This window comes from Enoplosus armatus, chromosome 19, assembly GCF_043641665.1.
Source record: "Enoplosus armatus isolate fEnoArm2 chromosome 19, fEnoArm2.hap1, whole genome shotgun sequence".
Taxonomy (NCBI): Eukaryota; Metazoa; Chordata; class Actinopteri; order Centrarchiformes; family Enoplosidae; genus Enoplosus; species Enoplosus armatus.
This window is the reverse complement of record NC_092198.1, coordinates 2,958,423-2,972,783: the sequence shown is the minus strand read 5'-3', so window position 1 is coordinate 2,972,783 and position 14,361 is coordinate 2,958,423. Positions and strand designations below refer to the sequence as shown.

General features: G+C 40.2%; 1 protein-coding gene across 1 annotated transcript; it reads left to right on the top strand.

Moving 5' to 3' along the window:
* The first annotated feature begins 1,033 nt into the window (after positions 1–1,033).
* Positions 1,034–12,529, top strand: trim54 (tripartite motif containing 54). Its single transcript, XM_070925652.1, has 8 exons — positions 1,034–1,327; positions 2,082–2,257; positions 4,671–4,851; positions 6,681–6,776; positions 7,123–7,356; positions 9,748–9,770; positions 11,475–11,599; positions 12,453–12,529. Exons 1-8 carry the CDS (start codon positions 1,136–1,138, stop codon positions 12,527–12,529), a joined length of 1,104 nt encoding a protein of 367 aa, XP_070781753.1. The 5' UTR covers positions 1,034–1,135.
* Positions 12,530–14,361: the final 1,832 nt, after the last annotated feature.

Genomic DNA, 14,361 nt, shown 5'->3' with positions numbered 1-14,361 from the left:
GTGTCCTCAACAGGATGTTTCCTTCGAGCTGTGTTTGTTTTGAGTCCACCAGCTTGGCCGGCATTTCCATTCAGCTTTATATTAGGATCTAGTTACTAACAGGCTCTTGTTTTATTTTCATACTGCTTCTTCTGGCTTCATGACTCAATCAAAGACATTTCACGTTTTATATTTAGCATATTCCCAGTGGGTAGTACATTTAAAGTTAAAAAGTTAAAGTTAATTTACACTAATTGAAAAGTCTTCATAATATGATTAAATGTACTTTTACTCAATGCTAAAAACACATTAGCTTAAGCTCAGTTTACCCAAACAAACAAGTGTTTTTTGACTTTGTTAGCTCCTGGAAACAAGGCAGCAAACTAATTAATCAATCAATATCAATCAATATTATTTGGAGATAAGCAAATACTAGCAGCTGTGTAGTTTTATCTTTGAAAGGCTAAAGGAGGTGCTAACTAGACTAGGTGAGAAGATAGCCAGGTTTTAGCTAGGTAAACAATGTAAAACCAATAAGTTGTATCAGGTTTTTCGCCGTGTACTGAATCCTGTCGTGACAAACAGAAGTCCTAGTTGAGAAATGGAGCTAGCTGTTTATGTCGAAGTGATAATGACGTCAAACATGGCGGCCAGAGGTCACCAAGATCCCCTCTTTAAGTATCAGACTCCATAGAAACATTATCATTTGAACCCCACTGTTGTGATCCTCTGCCACGCCCGGACTTTCCAGTGGCCCGGCTGGGGAACGCAGTTTAGACAGTAACCCAAGCCAGAACAAACTGAGGAGCTAAAAATATCAACAGTCAACAGGCTGCTGTGGGGCTGAGACAGGGGATATGGGAGGGTCTTTACATGGGGTTTAGACAGGCTGGCATGGGGGGTAAAGGGATGGACAGCTGGGGGAAGAGACGCTGTAAGAGCTGGAACAGAAGACGGAGTGAAAACACGATTAAAAACACCAGCAACGCAGACATCTTTTAAGGGTAGAATGGTAGAAAAAGTCCTCTGATGAATACAGACCTGTAAGGATATTGAATTCAAGAAGAAAGAGCTAGAAGACCCCCCAACCACCTTGTGTTTCGCTGCTTGTTATCCTCTGCTGTCTTTGACATTTTACCCACCGCCCCTGGAGGTGATGAACTTTGCTCCCGGCTTCAAGCCTCCATCAGCAGGCAGTTCTGGGCCCGGTGCCGGCAGAGGAGCCACCATGGAAAACCTGGAGAAGCAGCTGATCTGCCCGGTCTGCCTGGAGATGTTCTCCAAACCCGTGGTCATCCTGCCCTGCCAGCACAACCTCTGCCGCAAATGTGCCAACGACATCTTCCAGGTGAGATTGTGTCTCACGGGGTTACAGGATTCTTTAGAACAAATTTAAAGCACCCGTCATTATTTCAAATTTTGGTTGTATTTCAATTAGATTTAAATCTTTTGAGAATCAAACACTCGTGTAAAGATGGCAGCTTTCTCCTTTGCTATGTGTGTGGCACGTGTAATGTTATAACTTGTAGTTAGCGTGGCAATCCAAGCTAAATACAAGTTACAGTGGATTCCCACAGGAATCTAAGAGGAAAATGTCTATAGAAACTAGATCCATTTCCAAGCTCTCATTCCAAATGCTCAGTGTGTTCCAACAAACATGGCTAAAAAACACACCATAACAAAGACGATGATGCACAATTGTTTCGTGTCTTTTGGATGTTTTTAAGACGTAAGACATGAACATGTATGACGTGTGTGAAAACAATGAGGTCTATTTATTGTCGCTTTATTTGTCGTCAGCATCACATCCGCACCCACCGAAGAGAAGCAACCAAATATCAAAGGAATTTTGCAAAATCTCACTTTAATCTGGGATTAGACTGCACAATAGCTGTGAACGTGGCTAAACAGAAGAGTATTGCTGTTGGGGCTGTCCCTGACACCTCCTTCACAGCCTATGTGCATCACATAAGTTGTGAAAAGAGACGACATATTATTAATCCAGGTCCGTGAGTGAGTAAAGGGTACTTCCTTTGATCATTTGTTTTTCTTGAATAGACCTAAGTAATACTACTTTTTAATTCCCTCCTCTCTGTACCCAGTCTATTAACCCTCTGTGGCAGTCCCGCGGCCCCTCCAGCATGGCCGCCAGTGGCAGCCGGTTTCGCTGTCCGTCGTGCCGCCATGAGGTGGTGCTGGACCGCCACGGGGTCTACGGTCTGCAGAGGAACCTGCTAGTGGAGAACATCATAGACCTCTACAGACAGCAGTCCTCCGGGTGAGTGTGTGTGCAGGAGGGGGGGAGGTATAGGGTAAATCAATAATAAGAAAAGGCGAAAAACTTGACTTTAATCCCCCTTATTTACCATTTATAAGCTCTATATAAACATTTAATACATGTTTATAACACACTATAATGTGTTTATTAATGTACAGTATTTGTCAACAATTAGCAAAAACCACAAGATGAAAAAATACACTGCGCCTGATGATTGACATTTTAAATGTATTAAATAAATGACAGATTTATTCTTCTTCCCAGCTGTTGTCAGTAATTATATTAAGTCTTTATATAGAATCTGCATGTTGTTGTAATGGCGAGTGACTACCAGTAGAGAGCAGCATTGTATTCCATTACTGCCTCCAGGTTTCTTACTTTCTTTGACAGTAATGCAGAGTTGATCCAGCCGTCCTTCTGCTCTTGTTTTAAGGAGTTTAACATGTTGAGGCTGATAGAAAAATCACAGTAATCATTACTTCATAGTAAGTAGTGACAAACCGATACTTTACATCACGTATACAGTCGTTTTAAATCACAACACGCTGGGGGTCATTTGCCCCTCAGACGATGAATGCCATTTTTCATATTTGCATTTTGATGCATTGGTTGTTGACCACAAGCTACAGACATGATGTGTGTGCATGGACAACACATGAGAAAGGTGAGGAATGTCAAAGAAGCAGAAGAAGAAAAACATGGAATGAATTAATTTATACATATCATTCAAAAGTGTAAAAGGACTTGTTGATAACATGACAGATAACTACTGTCAGCGGCAGAGATGGACACAAATTTAATTGAACATAATTTAACATCTCTATCTCATCTCAGATGTTAAAGCTCACAACCTCTAAATGATAATGTTTGCCTGCATCTCGAGGTGGGAGCTTACCTTCTGTTCACTTTTTGGTGTTTTGCTGAGTTGTGACTGCAGGGAGTTGCGATTTCACAGGCTTTGTGAACCGACCTATTGCATATTTAATAACTTCAACAGTTCATTTAAGCAAGCGTTACATAAAATTGACCTGAATTTGGTCATAGCTTTGTTCATTATTATGCTTTAAAATGCATTTTGTTGTCTGTTGCTACTTACAAATTAGTATAAAAAGTGAAATGTTAGAAGCCTCTTCAGTCCATCTGCCTCTGTTTTATAAGCGTACACGCTTACTACAACTCTACACTGATATTTAAGTCGTCCTCAGTGTAGATTTGGCTCTCCAAAATAGAAGCTAAATGAGTCACCGGTAAAGAAGAGAGATGTTGGCGTTCATTAGAGACAGAAGGACAGGAGTCCCCTCATTATCTGTGTGGGCTAAAATAGATGTGATTGTTTTGTAACTTGTGTTTTCTCATCATTATTTTATGTGTGGAAAAAAAAAATCTCATTACTTAATCATCATTTATGTCAGAGACACCTACATCAGAGTACAAAGGAGCATTTCTTGCATAAATGTTTGCTTCCGTTAAATAAGCTTTGCTTTTTAGGATGCGCCATTGTTCCAGTGCCATCTCTGTCCCATCTGCCTGCAATGTACCACTGTGACTTCCATGTGAGGTCCTTAAAGGCAGCCTTGGGAAGTGGTGTGTGTTTATCTGGCTGTTCATTTCAGCTTGTACGTTAAGTACATGTTTGGCATTGGAAGAGTAATATGCATTGCAGAGTGGCAGTGACAAATCTGGGAGGAAAATGGAGTAAAACCACAAGAAAACACAAATATAAATGAATTGGACGTATTCTACTGTATGGGTCTACTCTTGTGAGTAGTGACACCCTCTTGGATCCCAGGTGGCAAAGAGACAACAGTGATCTCAGCCAAAGCTCTTCGTGTAGTTCTTCCATCAACCGCTGACGTCGAAACACGTCAGCAATAACAGAAATAAACTAATCTGGTTTAACCATGTTGCCAAGTCTTGTGGACACTATGCCACAAATGCATCCTTTAAGGGCATTTTAAGCACATTATAAGTGCATTAAAATGATGGCTAGAAGCAAACAAGACTGTGCTTCTTGCATTCTTTTTGCAAAAGAATAAATAAGCTACATCTAGATTATCTTGTAAGTAAAACTTCTGGGTGAAAAATGCACGAGTTTTTCTTCCTCATGTGAACTTTCCAGGTGCTTCAAGGTACTTCATTCTGGTTCACTTCACTTTTCCACCCTCTCTCCATCTTGCTGTACACGCATATCCGTTTAGTTTTAAAATAAAAGGACTGAAAATCACCTGCATCAGTTAAACTTTGGTCCGAACAAGAGCTTCAAAACAGGATTGTAAGGGAAGAGCTGTAAAATGCCACGTTTGCTGTATGTTGCTTTGTGGGATGAGCCTGAACAAGTTTCAAAAATTAAAGAAGAAAAACGAAGCTGTGCGTGAACCTTTGATGCTCCACTTATACGTTTTGTCTCCTCCAGGCTCGTGAACATGAAGCCAGAGCAGCAGCAGCAGCAGCTGATGTGTGAAGAACACGAAGAGGAGAAGATCAATATCTACTGTCTGTCCTGTGAGACGCCGACCTGCTCCATGTGCAAAGTGTTCGGGAAACACAAAGACTGCGAGGTGGCACCGCTCAGCAGCGTCTATATGACACAGAAGGTAAAGAATCAATGTTATCAACTTCACTTCACACAAAACAAGAACCAAGAGACTCAGCCGCATTATTGCTGCTGTGCGTTGGAAGTGAGCTGGCAGGATTTTGAGCAGCGGAGCTCGTTTAAAGGTCAAAGGACCATCAGAGAGGGTATACGATAGTCTAAACACTAACATTTCCCCAAAAAGTGCATGTGCATGTGGTGGCCTTTATCTATCTTACTATCTATTTTTAAATCTTCCTTTTCTGTTTGTGTCCCGGTGAAACAAGATGCACACTGACCTCCCAACCAGCGCAAATGCATACTATACGAATAAATACTGCGTGTAACCACAGAAATCAGGACACACCTACGCATATCTGGTCAGTGGCGGAAGAAGTATTAAGATCTTTTACTAAAGTAGAAATGAAACAATTTAGAAAAATAATCTGTTACAAGTAAAACGCCTGCAGTCAAAATCAAACTTCAGTAAAAGTATTAGCAAGAAAATGTACTGAAAATAAGTAAAAGTACTCACTATGCAGCACATTATTATTATTATTATTATATATTATACTATATGCTTATTACAGAGTAATTAGTAACAACAGGTCAAATGTAGTTCAGTACAGTTTTCCCTCTGAAATGTAGTGGAGTTGAAGTATAAACTAGCATAAAATTTAAACACAACGGTACAAGTATCTCAGAATTGTACTTAAGTACAGTACTTGAGTAAATACTTAGTTACTTTCCACCACTGCGCCTGGTTATCTGGTCATCCAGTTAAGGTTTTAATGCATAGTCAAATATGTCACATGAATATTAGCTCATTTGTGACACACAAAGTCATGCAAAGACGAAGCGCGGCGGTTTTGTCATGCAGATGGCGGCGGCAGCGTCCGGCATGTTATTGAGCAGTTGGCTTTGTTGACATTTCAGCGCCGGCCTCTCCATCTCTCACTCTCGTCTCTGATTCACTCATCTGAAATTTAGATGAGGTTGAGGAAAGTTGTTGATCCTCCGTCTTCATGCAAAGGTTAATCTGAAAAACAAAAGCCGGAGATTTGATTTGGGCCTACGTACTATAGAGGTGAGAATGTCTGATACACTAATAACTAATAAATGACACTAAAACTGAACAGAAGCTGTGACAAACTATAATAACTGTGCATGATGTCATATGATACTCTAAACAGAAGCATGCTGGTGACTCATGTTGTTGTGCTTTAGGTGGTGACGGGCTTACTAACTAGAAAGTTCTCAGAGTGCATTCTTCCACCAACACTGCACAATCCTCTAAATGTGTCTTTGCAATGACAGAAAATGTTTAAATCCTGTATAATAATCCTATATTTACAGATGAACGTTGATTGGTTAAAAGCTGTCATGGTTTTTAGGGATAAAACCAAAATCTTCTCTGTGATATTTGGACTTTCAGACATACGTCCACTAACTTAAGGCCATTTAAATTCATCATGTTGCTGTAGCGCCATCTATAGGTGAGTCTGATGTGGGCCTTTTACACAATGCATTCAAACGATTTGGTAAATATTACACGCATGTACACGTTACATATTCGTTTTTTAGTTTATGTTGTGCAACAAATCTGTATGATACACTTCTATATTTTTAGTTTATTATTGAGTGTTGCAGAGATACGTTTCATTATTGTTATTTCACTCAGAGGATGAGCCGTATACGTCACAAGTAGACAACAAGACTAAAAAAAAAACTCAATTCACACTTTCACAGAATTTAAAGGAACATTAATGAACTAATTTCCTTAAATTTCAATCGTTTTCAGAGGAACGTCGGCGCCTGAATTAATGTCAGTGGTGTTGTGAATGTTTGCAGACGGAGCTGAGCGACGGCATCGCCATCTTGGTCGCCAGTAACGACCACATCCAGGCAGTCATCTCTCAGATGGAAGAAATCTGCCGCACTACAGAGGTTAGACACACACACACACACACACACACACTGATCTATCATGGAAAAACTGCTCGAGGTGAGATCTGATGTCTGAATCCAGCTGCTTTAATACAAACATTGTCATTCGCATTCTTCTCCTCTGCTTCATTTTGTTGTTTTCATATATCAAGACACCTTGTTGTGTATTATTGTTTATGTATCAGCCAATAAAGAGTCCTTATGTGATATTTCTCTACATAAGAGGTGTACAGTGAGCGCCCTAAAGTGGCTCTACATTGAAATGAGTGAGTGAGCAGGTGTTTTAAATACTCTATTTTAAATACTGTAACTTTGTTGAGATGAAGAATCGTCTTTGTCACCTCAGGAGAACGGTAAGCGACAGAAAGAACAGCTGGCCAACCATTTTGACAGCCTGGTGGCCATCTTGGAGGAGCGGAAGCAGGAGCTGGTGGGGCTCATTACCAAACACCAGGACGATAAACTCAAGCGCGTTCGAGCTCTCATCAGGCGGCACAGCGACGACCTGGAGGCCGCGGTGACGCTGGTGGAGTCGGCCATTCAGTCGATGGAGGAGCCACACATGGCTTTGTTCATACAGGTGGGGGACACTTCAGATCAGGTGCAATTAGAGGATTGGACAGGTGGGTTTTACCTGGACATGGTTGGTATCTTAAATGTTTTTTAGACTCTGTATCTTTAAACATGATTATTTTAAGACCAAGAAAAATACACCGAAATAAGAATTCAGTATTTTCCCCCACATAACTTTATTAGTGTGCAGAAAGCTCTTATGAAACAGCAATTAATATATTAACTTGATGATTATTTTCCCCCTCCAGTACGTTTGATTGTAACTGATCGGGTCATGATGTGCATGACATGTATTTTATGATCATTTCCCAAACTTTTGAATGTTTTTTAGAAACCCAAAGAGGTAAAAATGTGTTTAATTCACAAGATTAGAACCTGAAAATTAAACGCAAATATAAGTGGAAAGTCTGGGGAAAACTACTATCAGGTTTATCTTGGAACACCTGTTAAGGGGTCCCGACCCCCTGTTTGGGAACCACAGCTTTATAAATGTCAGGCTCCCCAATTGTTTTTTAATTAAACAAACTCACACATGCTCAGTAGTCCTTTGGTCGTATCTGCTGCTGCTATTGATGAGCTGCAGGAGGGAAACAGGAGCAGCGATCCTAGCGCGATGCCTCCGGGTCGGGCGCTCTGCTTCCACAAACCCCCCCAGAGGACAGCTTGGGCCTCTGGTCATGCATACTTTAAGACACAGGCAGTATCGTCACGCACAAACGCCAGTGTACTGTATCGATCAACCAATTGATCACATGCACATACATGTACAAACACGTGTTCTGATGGAGAAAACGTGCGCACACACACGTTCCACCGTGTCAACAACTGTAGACTCATTTTAAACTGAAACATCAGCTTGTTTATGTAGCTGGCCAATCAGATTATTAGTTAGTGGAGACTTTTATTAACCACCACTGAAGTTTATTTGGGACTTTTTGTTTCTGTGCTACGAATAGAGGCACATCCGAAATCACGGAGACATGAAAATTACTTTTTACAGCAACTAATACTGCAAATCGTAAGTCCACCTGTGAACTGTGTACAGCGTGTGCAGTGTCTCCTTTTTTAAAGCCACTACACAGGTGTGGTACAGCTGTATACGCGAGATGTTTTCAGTTATTTTGGCTGATTGGACCGGCTCGGGTTGGAGTCGGCAGAGCTACGTCACCAAACTGCACGAGCTAATTAAAAGGGGGAAGTTGTCCTGTTCTAACGAGCGCATATTTATCAGCGTGGCGCGACAAAAAGCATGCGGGACAGGAAACAGCGTGGGCAGGGTTGTAAACAAACTGTGCGAGCTAGCAGGCTAACAGCAGCAGTCCATAAAGTTGTGAATTATGCAGCGTTTCATCGAATACTTTACTGTCATTTATCTCTAGCATTGTCATTGTGTTTATAAAAACATCTTCGCCTACAACTGTTGCTTTTTACCTCCGAGTGACAGAGTGGCGGCGTGAGGTGATGAAGACAAACACCACAGTCACATCACAAGGGTTTGAATTTATCTGAGTTTGGCTCAGAATGATGTCCAAGCATCTTTGAACTCGTTTTATTTCGTCTTTACCCTCTTGAACCTGAAGATGTGAGGCTGATGGCATTGTAGTGATTACTCAATCAACAGAAAATTAACAGACAAAGGTCACCGATTTGTCATTTAAGCCATGTATTAAGCAAAACTTCCAATCATCCACGGGGTCAAGCTTCTCATATGTTAGGATTAGCTGCTTTTCTCTATGTATAAAGTTGTAGAAATCTTTTTTGGGGAGTTTTGACAGTTGGTCGAACAAAACAAGGGATTGAAAAATGTCACGTTGAGCTCTAATTTGTGTTTTCAGGACACGAAAATTACTCAGAAATGCCACAATTAGTGACAGGTAATATACATGTCCCGGGATACATTTAATAAAAACAAGCTTTTGATGTCGAGCGAAACGTGACAGAAGTTAAAAAGTTAGTCAAACTTGAGAGCAGACGGCTGGATGGTCCAACCTCAGTTCAGTCCCGCTCGTCTCTGCAGAGACAAGCAGGTTGTTACTAAATTCAGCATCCTTACTGCTGATGCAACGTGTCTGCGTCACTCCGTCTGCACTGAGGAAAGACAGTGTGTGTGTGTGTGTGTGTGAAAGAGACAAAGTATGAGCCTCAGGTGTCTTGTGTTTTATGTTCAGCCACATCTTCTGCCAAAGCAGGTGTTAAAGAAGATAGAGTCAGTGGAAGAAGGTGGTAAACACCGTGAGGCCATTCTGGCAGCTGGCAGTATTTCTTGAAATCGTGTTTTTTTTTATTTTACACGGTGACGCGTCTGACAAATACTTCAGACAGATGTGGTTGGCACAGAGAACTGAAGCACAATGTGATTAATTTAGTGTCTTTCCTCCTTTCTGTCTGTCGCTCACAGAACGCCAAAGTCATACTGGAAAAGTAAGTCGAGTGTTGTTTGTGGTGAAACTCACGTTTGGCATGAAGTGAATGTGGTCAGATTTAATAATTACTAACTGTGTGGTAATTGTACTTTAGTACAATCCTGAGGTACTTGATTATGTCCATTATTGCTACATTTCAGAGGGAAATATTTTGTACGTTTTACTCTTTTACATTTATTTGACAAGTTATTTTTGCAGATTTTAAAGACCTACGTTAAAAGTAGCTCCACCTAAACATTAAAACATCAGCGATAATAATCCACTGATACAGCTGTCTGAGGCCGTGCAGTATTATGAACACTTTTACTTTTCAAACTTAAAAGAGTAAAGACAGCGATAACTCCGGAAACACTGGATCCAACATTTCCCATGATGCAATATGATTGCATCCTTTGTTAGTCTTCTTTCAAACTCCATCCTCCCGGTTTGTAACGTAGGCTCTCTGTTAGAAACTTTAACATTTTCTCAAAGCTTCTCCAGAGACACACGAGACATCATACAGCTGTTTTCAAAGGACTAGTAAACTTATTTTAATGTGTAAATGCTATGCAGCTCTCCTTTAATGTTGGCCATTAGTCCTTAATATCGTAGACAAAGTTTATTACTATAATATAATGGTGCAATTAAACCAAAAATAATTTAGAATATTTATGGATTTTCCACATTTTGCTTATATATCACAGATCAATTGAGGGCCACAAATGCAAATATTCTAATTAAAATGTTTCATAAAAGACTGGAAACTGCATTTTCACAGATGAAAATGTCATTGTCTATTTAATTTAATTATACTGAAATACAAAGTAATCCAGATATTAAGATATTAACCTGCTTCTTGAACGATGCCCCCAGGACACACCTGGAATAAAAGTGTTTGCCATAACTAATAATGACACCTGTAACATAAAAAGTCCTAAAATGAATTTCTAACCTTGAGCGCGAATCATTAGAGCACTGTTTACGTTGAGGACAGTGTGGTGTGTGGCACCGTGTTGCCTCGCGCTAACAGTCATCACTATACATCATGTAGCAGATGATCAACATGTTGCCAAGAGATTGAAAAACCAAACAAATCTGCTGTGAACGCTGTCGTCACCGAGCGGCCGCATGGGGATGAGATGGATCACTGAGTGTGTGTGTGTGTGTGTGTCTGCTGATGGATCGAGCCAATATTGGCCTTTTATTTAAAATCAACATCAATGGACGTTTGCCTGATTAAATATTTATTGTTGGACGTATCAATACTACACAGGTTGCCGAATAGGAGCCTTTAACCTAAAATGACTCCAGTATGCATGTTGTGCTTTTTAATGTGTCACATTGTCTAAATGTTGTTTAAAAGACAAACAACTGCTTTTAATTTTAGAGCAAACCGTCAGAAGATGTCTAACTCAGTATGCTTAACTAAAGAGTCTGAATGTAGCTGAATGTTTTCATTTATGAATTTGTGAGAATGTAGAATGAAAGTGCACCTTGTTTATATCGGCAATCCTCGTCTTTGCTATGTGAAGAAATGTTCCCACAAACTTCCTGCGAGTTAGCGAAGTTAAACAAACACAACTTCAAAATGTCCAAAGTTGGAATACTGTACAAATGACAGCATTCACTTTTTTTTTGACTGGATGCAAACTTTTATACTGTGACAGGTTCACTTAAATGCTTGAGTCTTATTTTGAAAATCCGTATATGTGTGTGTTGACAGAATGGCAGCGACAGCCAGAGCCTCTAACAAGGAGCGTCTGGAGCTCGGTTACGAGAGCATGAGCCACCTCGTCATCGACACCGACGGCCTCGCGGCCAAGCTGATGAACATCGACTTCTGCTCCGGTAAAGTGTTACCACGTCAACGCGAGGTAGAGGAGGAAGATGAACGCGTCAAACAGTGGGAAATATCACAATCAATAAGATGATGGACTGCTTTTCAGAAATGTTTCATCAGCAGGGGAAAAACTTTGGATGTAATAAGTGATGGACGCAGCTTGAGGACGTCTCTTTGGGTTTTCGTGTCTTGTGATTGTGACATTGTTTGACTTCTTAATTAATCGATTAGTTAAGAAGGTGACGGATGAGATCAGTTGATAATGGGGTTGATTATTATTTGCAGCTCTACTTCCCTCCTCCTGATTAAGTAGAGTAACATACATGTACTGTACTCATACTGACTTTTCCCCCGTGCGTGAATATTTAGTCATTTTTTTCCCACTTTTTGAATTTATTTTGTGTTATATTTCTTCTTCTTTTGATTTTATGATTTCTTTGGGTGGTATATATTAAAACAACGGGGAGACAAATGTCAGATGTAATAGCCTACTCTTCTAGGATTAGAAAAAACATGTTTAAATGAATAGTCTTGGGAGTAAAAACTACACGTGATACATATATATACATATATACATATATATAAATAAGCAATAAACACCCCTCAGCTACACAAAGACCTGCAGGACGATTAGACACAATTTCCTTCTGTCTCCATTCACACAGGTTTAAATAGCTTTGTTTACTGTTTAAACAAAAGGGTGTGTGCTGGTTTTCATGTCATTGTGGGGACTCAAAAAGCAGGTCCCCGCAAGGTAAACAATTACATTTTAGAGTTGAGAGTTTGTTTTTGGTCATGGTTAGGGAAAGTGACCACTGATTCATCATAAAACAAGTGTATGTACTATATGTGTGTCTTTAGGTGTGGGAGATGATGGAGAAGAAGATCCTGAAGAAGGTGGAGAAGAGTCAGAACTTGACTTCTGCTCCAGATATTAAGACCAAAACAGAGGTAGCTGTTGTTTTCAGTGACTCAAGTGCAGATTTGGACCTTTTTAAAAGGTTAAAAAATCGAGTAAAAAAGGATTTGATATTCTCTGAGAGACTAACAGAAGGGGATACATGGTGTTTGTTTTTGTTCCGAATGTCCCTGTTGACCTTTTATTGATTCATTGATCAGGGTTTTGCTTGTCCAAGGCTTTGTGGTGTGTTTGATTTTGGTTTGGAAAGTGTCAGATTCCTCACATTAGTTATTCAGCGTCCAGTGCTCAGTCATCAGCTGGAGAGGAGGTATAGAGCCCGGTGTCCTCTGGTAAAATGAGGGACTAATAACAGAAGATTTTATTGGATAATTTAGTCCTGAATTATAGATCTAAATGATATCTTAAAATATCAAGGTCCACTTACTAGCCTTTCCTGGAGATTTCAAGTGCCTCTCAAGGTCCTCATCGGCAGATGGAGTTGGCTCAGTTGTCATGGCGGCCATTCACATCTCCCACCAAAGGCCTTCTTGGAACAGAGACTGAGATTACAGCAATTTAAAATCACATTTCCTCATTTTCTAATATCAACTTAAAAGCTGATTATATGTCAATGTTGTCTTCACAACTTGTTTCTGCTGCCCCCAAGTGGCCAAAAAAATAAATCAGTTATTGCAGGTTTAAGTGGATCGTGTCACACGACTTAACATACTGTATATAAACAATATATAAAGCGTCACTTTTAATGTGTTTTAAGCGTGAACTTCATAAAATGTTACACATTTTAAGTGTTTCAACGAACATCCTGCAGACGCACAAGTTTGTAAAAATGCAAAAGAAAGCGCTGCGCTAACGGCTCCCAAACTGCAAACTGAAGCAGTGCAAATGTGTCAGAGCCCGTTTATAGATGTTCTTGTCGCTCTGCTGATTAATTGCAATATTTGGAAATGTGCACGGTCTGAAGTCAGCAGCAGCAGCAGCAGCAGCAGCTCACTGTGTATCGTACAGAGGGGATGTGTGAAGTCCTCTCGAACAAGACCACTTACGTAAAGAGAGCTGCAGAGAGGGAAGGATTCCCCCTCATCCACCCAGGAAGGAGACGGCATCAGTGTATTCATGCTGACTCAGTCAAAAGGCGGCAAACAACAACAGCATCCTCCTCCGCGCTGTATTTGTGTGGAGTGGGTACATTAGGCCGAGCAGCTGGAGAGTCACTGGTGATTGTTTAGACGTGGGATGATGACACTGATCTCATGATATTTCATCTTTTGTTCTCTACTCGAGGTCCTTACACTGCGGTCCTGAGGAAATGTAAAAACGGAAGTAGAGGTTTACCATAATCCTCTGGAAGGAATCCACACGGTATTGGAGAGAGAACTCAGCCACAACGGACACGAAACAACAAAGAAAAAAAAAAAAGCACGTAAATGATTTAGATCACACTTATATACATTATCCATCAGTTTCCCACATGTGGGGAAACTGACTTGGACTGATTTTTTTTTTTTTTGCCTCCCACATTGTTGTCTTTTGTTCAGGAAAAAAAAAAAAAAAACAGTGTATTGTGTGTAAATATATCTCTCTATGTATATCTCACAGGAAATGTATGCAGTAGATTTAACACTGTATTCTGTGTTGTGGGAGGGAAAGTAAAAAGATTTCGTTCAGGATTTAAAGCCCTTATATAGCTTTCTGTCACAATACTTTCTGAAGACGTCCGTAAAGACTACAGTTTTTTTTGTATTTTGTCAGTTTTATAATTCCTTTCAGATGTTATGCAAAAAAAAACAAGACAGTGTGGGGATTAAAGTCAATAAGATAGAAATGGTTTCTGTGAGAGTTGAGTCAAAC

Bases quoted from the DNA above. Each gene is read 5' to 3' on its own strand.
- trim54 (XM_070925652.1), top strand. From the start codon at position 1,136: ATGAACTTTGCTCCCGGCTTCAAGCCTCCATCAGCAGGCAGTTCTGGG. The intron at 2,258-4,670 runs GTGAGTGTGTGT...TGTCTCCTCCAG, and splicing joins TACAGACAGCAGTCCTCCGG to GCTCGTGAACATGAAGCCAG. The intron at 4,852-6,680 runs GTAAAGAATCAA...GAATGTTTGCAG, and splicing joins GCGTCTATATGACACAGAAG to ACGGAGCTGAGCGACGGCAT.